We start from the raw sequence: 12,965 nt of genomic DNA on the forward strand, positions 1-12,965 counted from the left end.
GCTATGAGGGGTGGCCAGTCCTCTTCTGGCTGTGCCGGGTGGAGATTATAACAGCACATGGCCAAGATGTTCAAATGTTCATAAATGACCAGCAGGAGGAAGATGATGATGATGATGATGATGAGGTGATGAAGAGGAGGAGGAGGGTGTTGGTGATGAGGATGATGATGATGATGGAGGTGATGAAGAGGAGGAGGAGGAGGAGGAGGAGGAGGGTGTTGGTGATGACAATGATAATATAATAGATGCCATTTAACAAATGCTTTTATCCAAAGCGACTTACAGTCATGCATGCTTAGATTTTTACATATGGGTGACCCCATTGGGAATCGAACCCACGACCTGTGGTGCTGCAAGTGCCAATGACGTCTATGATGACATGAAGGATAACCACATTGACGACAACTGCTACGTAGAAAATAAAATCCACCAAACTCTTTTAACAAACAGGTACTTTGTTCTCCTGGTTCTCTGTTTTCAGAGCTAGTCATGTGTTTCTTCTTCTTAGTCTAAGTCTGCCTCTGTGACTCCAAAGAGGATTAGCTAGACATGTTTTTCTTCCATTGTCTGGTGTAGAGGTGTGTAGAGGTGTCGAAACTTGGTCCCAAGTTCCACTATTGCAGTCGCAGTCGTATTTCTCCATATCACACATACTAACGGTGAGCCAACTGAAGAAATATTGATCTGTCTTTAATTCTGTAACGTTCGTTGTATAAAGTGGACCAAGGCGCAGCGGGTCGAGTGCTCATATTAACTTTTATTAGAACACTTAAATGACAAAAGAAACCGAACGAACGAACGAACTTGCAGGCTAACACAGCAGTGCAAAAACAACTTCCCACAAAAGACAGGTCAAAACAGGGCTACCTAAGTATGACTCCCAATCAGCAACAACGATGTACAGCTGTTCCTGATTGAGAGCCATACCAGGCCAACAAAGAAATACACAACATAGAAAAACCATACAAATACAAAACATAGAACAATAACCAAAAACCAAAAACCCCGGAATACTCTAAACAAACACCCCTCTACATAAAAACATATCCCAACAAACCCCGAACCACATAAAACAAACACCCCCCTGCCACGTCCTGACCAAACTACAATAACAAATAACCCCTTTACTGGTCAGGACTTGACAAATTCAAAACATTATGTTGCTGTTAATAGCTCTTGAAACAAGAATACTAGGGTCAAAACACATGTCTTAAGGTCTGAAGAGGTCAATTCCTATTTCCTAGGAATGTACATTAATACTTCTTACGTATGCAGTAAGATTCAGATTAGTCTAGACTAAATACCGCTGATTTTGAAACTTATACGGAGGTCATTTAGCACAAAGAAAACCCCCCATAACATTTTACGTGAAATATGAGTAATATATTTTTTTAAATATGAGTAATATTTTTTTTTAAATATGAGTAATAATTAAAAAAAAGCTAAAATCCCATTGAGGTGCAACATATCGTAACAGGCATGTTATTCAAAGCCCACATTGCCTCTCCACTTGGAAGCTGGAGAAAATCTATCGGAGAAGAGAAGCAATCATTTTATTCAATGAAGCAGCAGGGGGATGAACTCCTGCACAACACACAGGGGGATGAACTCCTGCAAACCACACAGGGGGATGAACTCCTGCAAACCACACAGGGGGATGAACTCCTGCAAACCACACAGGGGGATGAACTCCTGCAAACCACACAGGGGGATGAACTCCTGCAAACCACACAGGGGGATGAACTCCTGCAAACCACACAGGGGGATGAACTCCTGCAAACCCCACAGGGGGATGAACTCCTGCAAACCACACAGGGGGATGAACTCCTGCAAACCACACAGGGGGATGAACTCCTGCAAACCACACAGGGGGATGAACTCCTGCACACCACCAACCCACAGGATAAAAATAGGCTTATACATAATGGCAAAAATGAATTACCTGCATGCTCCTTCGACTATGAGCAATGTATCAAACCATTAAACAAGGCTTATAACCAGAGGCTGGTGGTTATAGTGGTTATATCTGTGGTTACAACATGTTCTAGTGGTTATAACATGTTCGGTGGTTATAACATGTTCTGGTGGTTATAACATGTTCTGGTGGTTATAACATGTTATTGCAGTTACAACATGTTCGGTGGTTATAACATGTTCTTGCAGTTACAATATGTTCTGGTGGTTATAACATGTTCTGGTGGTTATAACATTTTCAATGGTTATAACATGTTCTGGTGGTTAAAACATGTTCTGGTGGTTACAACATGTTCTGGTGGTTATAACATGTTCTGGTGGTTTCAACATGTTCTGGTGGTTACAACATGTTCTGGTGGTTACAACATGTTCTGGTGGTTATAACATGTTCTGGTGGTTACAACATGTTCTGGTGGTTACAACATGTTCTGGTGGTTACAATATGTTCTGGTGGTTATAACATGTTCTGGTGGTTACAACATGTTCTGGTGGTTACAACATGTTCTGGTGGTTACAATATGTTCTGGTGGTTATAACATGTTCTGGTGGTTACAACATGTTCTGGTGGTTACAACATGTTCTGGTGGTTACAACATGTTCTGGTGGTTATAACATGTTCTGGTGGTTATAACATGTTCTGGTGGTTATAACATGTTCTGGTGGTTACAACATGTTCTGGTGGTTACAACATGTTCTGGTGGTTACAACATGTTCTGGTGGTTATAACATTTTCTGGTGGTTACAACATGTTCTGGTGGTTACAACATGTTCTGGTGGTTTCACTGAACATGGTTATAACATGTTGGTTACAACATGTCCTGGTGGTTACAACATGTTACAACATGTTCTGGTGGTTATAACATGTTCTGGTGGTTACAACATGTTCTGGTGGTTACAACATGTTCTGGTGGTTATAACATGTTCTGGTGGTTATAACATGTTCTGGTGGTTACAACATGTTCTGGTGGTTTCAACATGTTCTGGTGGTTATAACATGTTCAGTGGTTATAACATGTTCTGGTGGTTACAACATGTTCTGGTGGTTATAACATGTTCTGGTGGTTACAACATGTTCTGGTGGTTATAACATGTTCTGGTGGTTACAACATGTTCTGGTGGTTACAACATGTTCTGGTGGTTATAACATGTTCTGGTGGTTATAACATGTTCTGGTGGTTATAACATGTTCTGTTGGTTACAACATGTTCTGGTGGTTAAAACATGTTCTGGTGGTTAAAACATGTTCTGGTGGTTTCAACATGTTCTGGTGGTTATAACATGTTCTGGTGGTTAAGGTATGGCTGACCCTCAGGTATAAGCTGGTTGAGTGATGTCTGGCTGACCCTCAGGTGAAAGCTGATAGACATTACCCTATCTCTGCCATTCTGTACTGAAGAGAAACATACAGAGGTACAGACACATGCATACGTACACATTGTGATATTGTTGTATGGTGGTATTGAACATGTTGTGTTGTGGATAATGTGGTGGTGTAGGAATGTTATATGATGTACTGTTTTATCTTTAGTTCACTGTGTTATATGTAATGTGGGTGGTTTGGTGTGTTTGGACCTCAGGAAGAGTAGCTGCTGCCTTGACAGTAGGGATCCCTAATAAATACAAATACTATTTATTTTATTTTATTTCACCTTTATTTAACCAGGTAGGCAAGTTGAGAACAAGTTCTCATTTACAATTGCGACCTGGCCAAGATAAAGCAAAGCAGTTCGACACATACAACAACACAGAGTTACACATGGAGTAAAACAAACATACAGTCAATAATACAGTAGAAAAATAAGTCTATATACAATGTGAGCAAATGAGGTGAGATAAGGGAGGTAAAGGCAAAAAAGGCCATGGTGGCGAAGTAAATACAATATAGCAAGTAAAACACTGAATGGTAGATTTGTAGTGGAAGAAAGTGCAAAGTAGAAATAGAAATAATGGGGTGCAAAGGAGCAAAATAAATAAATACTGTAGGGGAAGAGGTAGTTGTTTGGGCTAAATTATAGATGGGCTATGTACAGGTGCAGTGATCTTTGAGCTGCTCTGACAGCTGGTGCGGGAGATAAGTGTTTCCAGTTTCAGAGATATTTGTAGTTCGTTCCAGTCACTATCTGAAGCACTTATAGGAATCGATCAGCTAGAAGGACAAAACTTCCGTATAAACGTATATACAATAGTCTAAACAGTGGTAAAGTAAAATTCAACCCATGATGTGATGTTGTAGTCGTTATAGCTTCTATCTGTGGTCCACTGCATAATGTTGGCAGCAGCCAAGGCAAGGGTGTACTTATAGATTGGGCCTCTCTAAAGGAGATAGCAGAGAGCATAGTGCATTGTGGGTAACCAATGAGGAGGGAGGTGGGGTCATGGCTTATCAAATATGTGAAGACGGGCTGGGTTGGTGTGTATACCTTCTCTCTGAAGTTAATTGAAAGAAAATGTTACGTCCCTACAGAGCTTTCTAGGACTTTCACCTTTTTGATATCAGGGGAAAAGGGAAAATACAATCAGTGATGGAAAAAAGTACCCAATTGTCAAACTTAACTAAAAACCAAAGTTACCTTAACAGAAGTAAAAGACTCAAGTAAAAGTCACACAGTAAAATACTACTTGAGTAAAAGTCTGCAAGTATTTGGTTTTAAATATACTTCTGTATCAAAAGTAAGTTTAATTGCTAAAATATAATTAGTATCAAAGTAAATGTAAAAGTATAAATCATTTCACATTCCTTATATTAAGCAAACCAGACGGCAAAATGTTCTTGTTTTTTTAATTTATGGATAACCAGGGGCACATTCCAAAACTCATCATTTACAAACTTAGTGTAATGTAACGAGTACTTTTGGCTGTCAGGGAAAATGTAGGGAGTAAAAAGTACATTATTTTCTTTAGGAATGTAGTGAAGTAAAAGTAGTCAACAAATATAAATAGTAAAGTACAGATACCCCCCCAAAATGACTTAATTAGTACTTTAAAGTGTTTTTACTTAAATACTTTACACCACTGGATACAATGGGGGATTTTCATTGATGACGTAGATTACTTGGTGCTGTAACGAAAACATTATAGCCAAAACATGACTATCATTTTCTTATTTTGACATACTTGACAGCATATACACTGAGTGTAGAAAACATTAGCAACACCTGCTCTTTCCCTGACATAAACCACAATTCCATCCACAGATGTTATGTGAGGAACGTCATACAGTATATAACAAAACTAATGACAGCCGTAATGGAAACAGGAAGTTTACGGACCATTTTTATGAACGCCAACAGATCATTTGTTCATTCAAAATGGCGGGACCTTTTTGTGTTGGTAAAATTAATTATGTGATAAATGGTGGTAAAATATTGATGTAAACTAATACGATGGATATATTATATTTTATTATAGATATTTACCTGATACGTGAAAACTGAAGCGAAAAAGTGTATTTTTGTATCAGCAAAAAAAAGTTCATTTGGTGGAAACACGCCACTGGTGGAAAATGTGCATATTTTCTTTATGAGTATTCGCATGACAATCTGTCGCCAATTGGATGGAAACCTAGCTAAATATTTAAGTGCTTTTGTACTGAGTATGGAAGTAGTTGCTAGGCGCACCGGTTTCAGTGTGTCAAGAACAGCAACGCTACTGAGTTTTTCAGGCTCAACAGTGTCCTGTGTGTATCAAGAATGGTCCACCACCCAAAGAACATCCAGCCAAATTGATACAACTGTGGGAAGCATTGGAGCCACCATGGCCAGCATCCCTGTGGAACACTTTCGACGCCTTGTAAAGTCCATGACCTGACGAATTGAGGCTGTTCTGAGGGAAAAACTGTGCGCAACTCAATATTTGGAAGTTGTTCCTAATGTTTTGTACACTCAGTGTAAACCTGTCAGTGACCATCATCAGAAAAAAATAACAATTGAAACAAAAAAAAACGACAAAGTACATAATTTAGCCACGATCTTTGTAAACCTTGTGGTTTGAACGTTTTAACAAAATATCTTTATATAAGGGTTAGAAATGAAATCTGACATTATCTATTAAGCAAAAGACTTTCATTAGGCCTATATGAATTTCTAATTTATCAGAGGATTCATTATTAATTATAAACCGGGTGGTTCGAGCCCTAAATGCTGATAGGCTAAAAGCTGTGGTATATCAGACTGTATACCACAGGTATGACAAAACATTTATTTTTACTGCTCTAATTACATTGGTAACCAGTTTATAATATCAATAAGGCACCTTGGGGGTTTGTGATATATGGCCAATATAACACGGCTAAGGGCTATGTCCAGGCACGCCGCGTTGCATCGTGAATAAGAACAGCCTTTAACCGTGGTATATTGGCCGTATACCACAAAACCTTATGCCTTATTGCTTAATTATACCACTCAGTGTGTTGTAAATGGAGCAGTCTGGGTATTGATCTGCAGCTTCTCTGTAGAATCAATAGGATTGATCCTTTGAGGTTTTTTGTAGGAGACCTAATCACTCAGAATCCTTTCTCCCTCACTTAGTCACTTCAGACTCTCTTCAAGGGTTGTGTCCTACATGGCACCCTATTCCCTTTATAGTGCACTACTTTTAACCAGGGCCCTATGGCACCCTATTCCATGTATAGTGCACTACTTTTAACCAAACCCATAGTACTCTGGTAAAAAGCAGTGCACTATATAGGACATAAGTTGCCATTTTAGACTAACCCTCTACTACTGATGGCCCTTTTTAGACGAGTGTTTCTCAATCTGTTTTATAACAGGGACTGTGTGCCAGTCTGTTTTTGCTAAAATGCCAGCAAGTCCTTGTCACCCATTTGTTTGAGAGATGGAGTTGGTAGGAGCAGAAAGATATCTGAGACCAGGCTAGGACTGGCAAACAATGTTTTTTATCCTCCTGGGGTGCTGCTTCCATCAAAACTAGCACTCGAACATCTCAGGGTACCTGGGGTGCTGCTTCCATCAAAACTAGCACTCGAACATCTCAGGGTACCTGGGGTGCTGCTTCCATCAAAACTAGCACTCGAACATCTCAGGGTACCTGGGGTGCTGCTTACATCAAAACTAGCACTCGAACATCTCAGGGTACCTGGGGTGCTGCTTCCATCAAAACTAGCACTCGAACATCTCAGGGTACCTGGAGTGCTGCTTCCATCAAAACTAGCACTCGAACATCTCAGGGTACCTGGAGTGCTGCTTCCATCAAAACTAGCACTCGAACATCTCAAGGTACCTGGAGTGCTGCTTCCATCAAAACTAGCACTCGAACATTTCAGGGTACCGTAAAGCAATATCCCACAGACCGGGCCCGGTCCAGGAATTTGAGGTTGAGGAACACTGTTTTAGAAGAGTATCATAATAGAATATGAACAGAACATGAGGATCATATAAACTCAGTTAATCCCAAATTATTTTATACTATATATTTGCAAACTGTACAATTGCACTTATCATGTCATTAATTTCATTGAATGTTCCAGTCACTGTCTGTACTACAAAGGGTTGGCGTTGGAAAGGAATGGCATTCAATACATCTGAAGAGACATGTTCTACCATAGAAAATAAACTCAAAATAATATGGAATAAAAAATGAAGCCCATATAGGAACAGCTACAGTTCAAGGCTTGATAGATTTCTCAAAATGAAATATTGCTGGTTCCTTTTGATGAAAAACAACAAGAGAAAATAACATCGCTATGGAGACAAGTGAAAGGTTTGATACAGAAACTCATTCATTATTTAAGACTTGATGATGACAGTTTAGTATTGTTAGAAGATGTTTTGTTCATGGAAAAATACCTTGAGAAATACTCTTATTTAGCTTCAATGTCTCACCCAGAATCTAAGATTCATTCAGTGTTTGTGTGAATCAATTCTCCATGTCAATCACAATGTAAATGTGGCATTGCAAGAATCTAATGCATATATTTGTATGTTCAATACATCATTGCCAAACTTTTCTTAGAAATCAACTAGATTAAATTGTTTGTACTAATTATGTTGAATAAAACAGAGATGTTGAAAATGCTCTGTTAGCAGTACCAGTACAATTTAATTGTAAAGGTTTTACCTGATCAGTTAGCAGTACCAGTACAATTCAATTGTAAAGGTTTTACCTGATCAGTTAGCAGTACCAGTACAAATCAATTGAAAATGTTTTACCTGCTTTGCTAGCAGTACCAGTACAAATCACTTCAAAAGGTTTTACCTGCTCTGTTAGCAGTATCAGTACAAATCAACTGAAAATATTTATTGGAAAGATAGAACAAGAAAAAAAGAGAGAACATCGAAACCAATACATTGGGGTCAAAATCCATGTCTTCAGAAAAATGTGGCTTTAGACGTTAGACTTGGGCTATTAGGTGTCCCGGTGTGGACTTTCTAAAATCTCACCAGTCATTGACATAAAATGTATCCATTACACGACAGGGAGAATCATCAATGAGACAGACACATCGAGCTCTGGAGTTGTACATCCCTGCTTTCTCTTACAGGGGGCCTTTGGTCAGGTGGTTGGTCAGATTTCCTCCATTGACTTTGTATCCAGTCATTGACATAAAATGGTGCATTGCTGTTCTCATTACGCTCCATCAGTGGAATACTCCTCTGGCTGACCTCCAGCCATAGCTGTCATCAGGGATCATAGGTTCAAAGGTCAACGGACAGGGTTCATAGTTTAAGGGTCGACAACGGGAAAGGTGCTGACCTTGTTGTTCCTGCTGATTCGTCGTTCTGGCCGTGGGCGTGGCTGTTTGGTCTGGATCAGTTCCTCGGGGGTATTCCCCAGCGGTGGGAGGAGCCTCTTTTTACTGTTCCTGGTCTCCGGCAGCCACTGGGGCGGCAGCTCGAATGGACCGAACCCAAACTGGGTGGCGTCGTCGGGCTCCATGGGGGTCGCTGGCGCCACCTGTGACGAGGAGGTGTAAGAGCAGGCGTGGACAGGGGCAGGGGAGACCTTTGGCAATATGAAAGGAGGAAATTCTTTAGTCACTAGGACACTCTCTCTGGTTGGTTGGGTCTCCTTCTGTAGAACCATCTCCCCTTCGTGTCCCCCTAGTCTACCCCCTCCAAGGTGGTTCTCTTTGGGTTGCGAACAACCCCCACCACCTCCTGACCCTAACGAAGGTCTCTCATTCTCTACCTCCTCCTCGTCCTCTTCATCGGTCGGCCTAAAGATCTGCTGCTGTCCGATATTAAACATCTCCAGGAGCTGGCTCCCGGCCTGAGCCGATCCCTCCAGCCCTCCCTCGCCCCCTAGCCCCAGCCCCAGGGCCCCAGTGCTGACTACGTTACGCCGGCTGTAGCGTCTGTGGACCCGGGCTAAAACATCCAACAGGCACTGCCTGGCCGTGCGGTTCACCGTCAGAAACAGCAGAGGGTTGGTGAGGAGAGACACCTTTGGCAGCCAGATAGCTGTGAGGTGGAGAGAAGGAGACAATTCCTCACCGTCCCCGAGAAGAGTGCGGTATACCACCAACACCCCATAGGGGGCGCTACAGGCTGAGAAGGCTAAAACTACAGTTAGTAATGTAGCGTGTAGCTCAGCCTCGCGCTGCGACACATACGGAATAGAGATGGAGTTCTGAGGGGTTCTCAACGCTGCAATAATCACCTTCTTCTTCTGGCTGGCGCTAAGGGCTCGGCGAATCAGAACCAGGAACAGGAAGACAACCGCCAGGGGGAGGATCACCTAAAAATAAAATGTAATTAAAAACACAACAACTCTTGTACTGCTGTCTTTCCTGCACCAACATTCTTAGAAAAAAATTGGTTCTAAAAAGGGTTCTTCGGTTGTCCCCATAGGATAACCATTTTGGTTCCAGGTAGAAGCCTTTTGGGTTCCATGTAGAACCATAGAGGGTTCTACATGGAACCCAAAAGGGTTATACCTGGAACAAAAAAAAGGGTTATTCAAACGGTTCTCATATGGGGACAGCCAAAGAATCCTTAAATGTTCGCGATAACATATTTTTTTTTAAGAGCGTAGCACTCAAACTTCTATTTTGTTACTTAACACTGGCTTGCTGAAAAACTCATTTTTTTTAAAGAAGGTTGTTTTACTTGCAATGATTAAAATTCACTGACTGGATAAAAACCGACTGCTAAATCATCCCAATGTAAATGTAACCACCGTGGTGACGTTGTAGATCATCACGTAGACCATGTGACCCAAGGAGCGGGCGCGGGTGTCGGAACATGACAAGGTGGCGTACACGTCGGTAACGTTGGTGACGGCGAACACAGGCACGCTGGCGATGGTGGCATGGATCCAGATGTAGATAACCAGATCACGTGATCTGGCGTCGGAGATCTTCCTCTCCAGAGGGTAGAGGACAGAGTAGTACCTAGAGAGAAGAAGAGGAGACAACATTACACACTGTCCAGAGGGTAAATATATATATATATATATATATATATATATATATATATATATATATATACACTGCTCAAAAAAATAAAGGGAACACTTAAACAACACAATGTAACTCCAAGTCAATCACACTTCTGTGAAATCAAACTGTCCACTTAGGAAGCAACACTGATTGACAATACATTTCACATGCTGTTGTGCAAATGGAATAGACAACAGGTGGAAATTATAGGCAATTAGCAAGACACCCCCAATAAAGGAGTGGTTCTGCTGGTGGGGACCACAGACCACTTCTCAGTTCCTATGCTTCCTGGCTGATGTTTTGGTCACTTTTGAATGCTGGCGGTGCTTTCACTCTAGTGGTAGCATGAGACGGAGTCTACAACCCACACAAGTGGCTCAGGTAGTGCAGCTCATCCAGGATGGCACATCAATGCGAGCTGTGGCAAGAAGGTTTGCTGTGTCTGTCAGCGTAGTGTCCAGAGCATGGAGGCGCTACCAGGAGACAGGCCAGTACATCAGGAGACGTGGAGGAGGCCGTAGGAGGGCAACAACCCAGCAGCAGGACCGCTACCTCCGCCTTTGTGCAAGGAGGAGCAGGAGGAACACTGCCAGTTCCCTGCAAAATGACCTCCAGCAGGCCACAAATGTGCATGTGTCAGAAACAGACTCCATGAGGGTGGTATGAGGGCCCGACGTCCACAGGTGGGGGTTGTGCTTACAGCCCCACACCGTGCAGGACGTTTGGCATTTGCCAGAGAACACCAAGATTGGCAAATTCGCCACTGGCGCTCTGTGGTCTTCACAGATGAAAGCAGGTTCACACTGAGCGCGTGACAGACGTGACAGAGTCTGGAGACGCCGTGGAGAATGTTCTGCTGCCTGCAACATCCTCCAGCATGACCGGTTTGGCGGTGGGTCAGTCATGGTGTGGGGTGGCATTTCTTTGGGGGGCTGCACAGCCCTCCATGTGCTCGCCAGAGGTAGCCTGACTGCCATTAGGTACTGAGATGAGATCCTCAGACCCCTTGTGAGACCATATGCTGGTGCGGTTGGCCCTGGGTTCCTCCTAATGCAAGACAATGCTAGACCTCATGTGGCTGGAGTGTGTCAGCAGTTCCTGCAAGAGGAAGGCATTGATGCTATGGACTGGCCCGCCCGTTCCCCAGACCTGAATCCAATTGAGCACATCTGGGACATCATGTCTCGCTCCATCCACCAACGCCACGTTGCACCACAGACTGTCCAGGAGTTGGCAGATGCTTTAGTCCAGGTCTGGGAGGAGATCCCTCAGGAGACCATCCGCCAACTCATCAGGAGCATGCCCAGGCGTTGTAGGGAGGTCATACAGGCACGTGGAGGCCACAAACATTACTGAGCCTCATTTTTACTTGTTTTAAGGACATTACATCAAAGTTGGATCAGCCTGTAGTGTGGTTTTCCACTTTAATTTTGAGTGTGACTCCAAATCCAGACCTCCATGGGTTGATAAATTGGATTTCCATTGATTCTTTTTGTGTGATTTTGTTGTCAGCACATTCAACTATGTAAAGAAAAAAGTATTTAATAAGATTATTTCTTTCATTCAGATCTAGGATGTGTTGTTTAAGTGTTCCCTTTATTTTTTTGAGCAGTATATATACACACAGTACCAGTCAAAAGTTTGGACACACCTACTCATTCAAGGGTTTTTCTTTATTTTTACTATTTTCTACATTGTAGAATAATAGTGAAGACATCAAAACTATGAAATAACACACATGGAATCATGTAGTAACCAAAAACAGTGTTAAACAAAACATATTTTATATTGGAGATTCTTCAAAGTAGCCACCCTTTGCCTTGATGACAGCTTTGTACACTCTTGGCATTATCTCAACCAGCTTCATGAGGAATGCTTTTCCAACAGTCTTGAAGGGGTTCACACATATGCTGGACATTTGTTGGCTGCTTTTCCTTCACTCTGCAGTCCAACTCATCCCAAACCATCTCAATTGGGTTGAGGTTGGGTGATTGTGGAGACCAGGTCATACCCCCAGGACAGTAGTATCTACCATTAGATGTAGACAGTACAGTAGTAGCTACCATTAGATATAGACAGGATCGTAGTAGCTACCATTAGCTGTAGACAGGACAGTAGTAGCTACCATTAGATGTAGACAGGACAGTAGTAGCTACCATTAGATGTAGACATGACAGTAGTAGCTACCATTAGATATAGACAGGACAGTAGTATCTACCATTTGATGTAGACAGGACAGTAGTATCTACCATTTGATGTAGACAGGACAGTAGTATCTACCATTTGATGTAGACAGGACAGTAGTAGCTACCATTAGATATAGACAGGACAGTAGTATCTACCATTAGATGTAGACAGGACAGTAGTAGCTACCATTAGATATAGACAGGACAGTAGTATCTACCATTTGATGTAGACAGGACAGTAGTATCTACCATTAGATGTAGACAGGACAGTAGTATCTACCATTAGATGTAGACAGGATAGTAGTATCTACTATTAGATGCAGACAAGACAGTAGTATCTACCATTTGATGTAGACAGGACAGTAGTATCTACCATTTGATGTAGACAGGACAGTAGTATCTACCAT

At 42.0% G+C, this 12,965-nt stretch overlaps 1 protein-coding gene across 1 annotated transcript in view; it reads right to left on the reverse strand.

The window, feature by feature from the left end:
• Window positions 1-7,376: 7,376 nt before the first annotated feature.
• LOC106608162 (G-protein coupled receptor 176) overlaps window positions 7,377-12,965 on the reverse strand; it is a 28,795-nt gene continuing 23,206 nt past the window's right edge. Inside the window, exons 3-4 of the mRNA XM_014205933.3 lie at window positions 10,111-10,324; window positions 7,377-9,669 (exon numbers count right to left, since the gene is read on the reverse strand). Coding sequence (XP_014061408.1) covers window positions 8,656-9,669; window positions 10,111-10,324 — 1,228 coding nt within the window. The 3' untranslated portion in view covers window positions 7,377-8,655. The remainder of the gene's footprint in view (window positions 9,670-10,110; window positions 10,325-12,965) is intronic.

Source organism: Salmo salar, chromosome 06 (assembly GCF_965601325.2).
Source record: "Salmo salar chromosome 06, fSalSal1, whole genome shotgun sequence".
Lineage (NCBI taxonomy): Eukaryota > Metazoa > Chordata > Actinopteri > Salmoniformes > Salmonidae > Salmo > Salmo salar.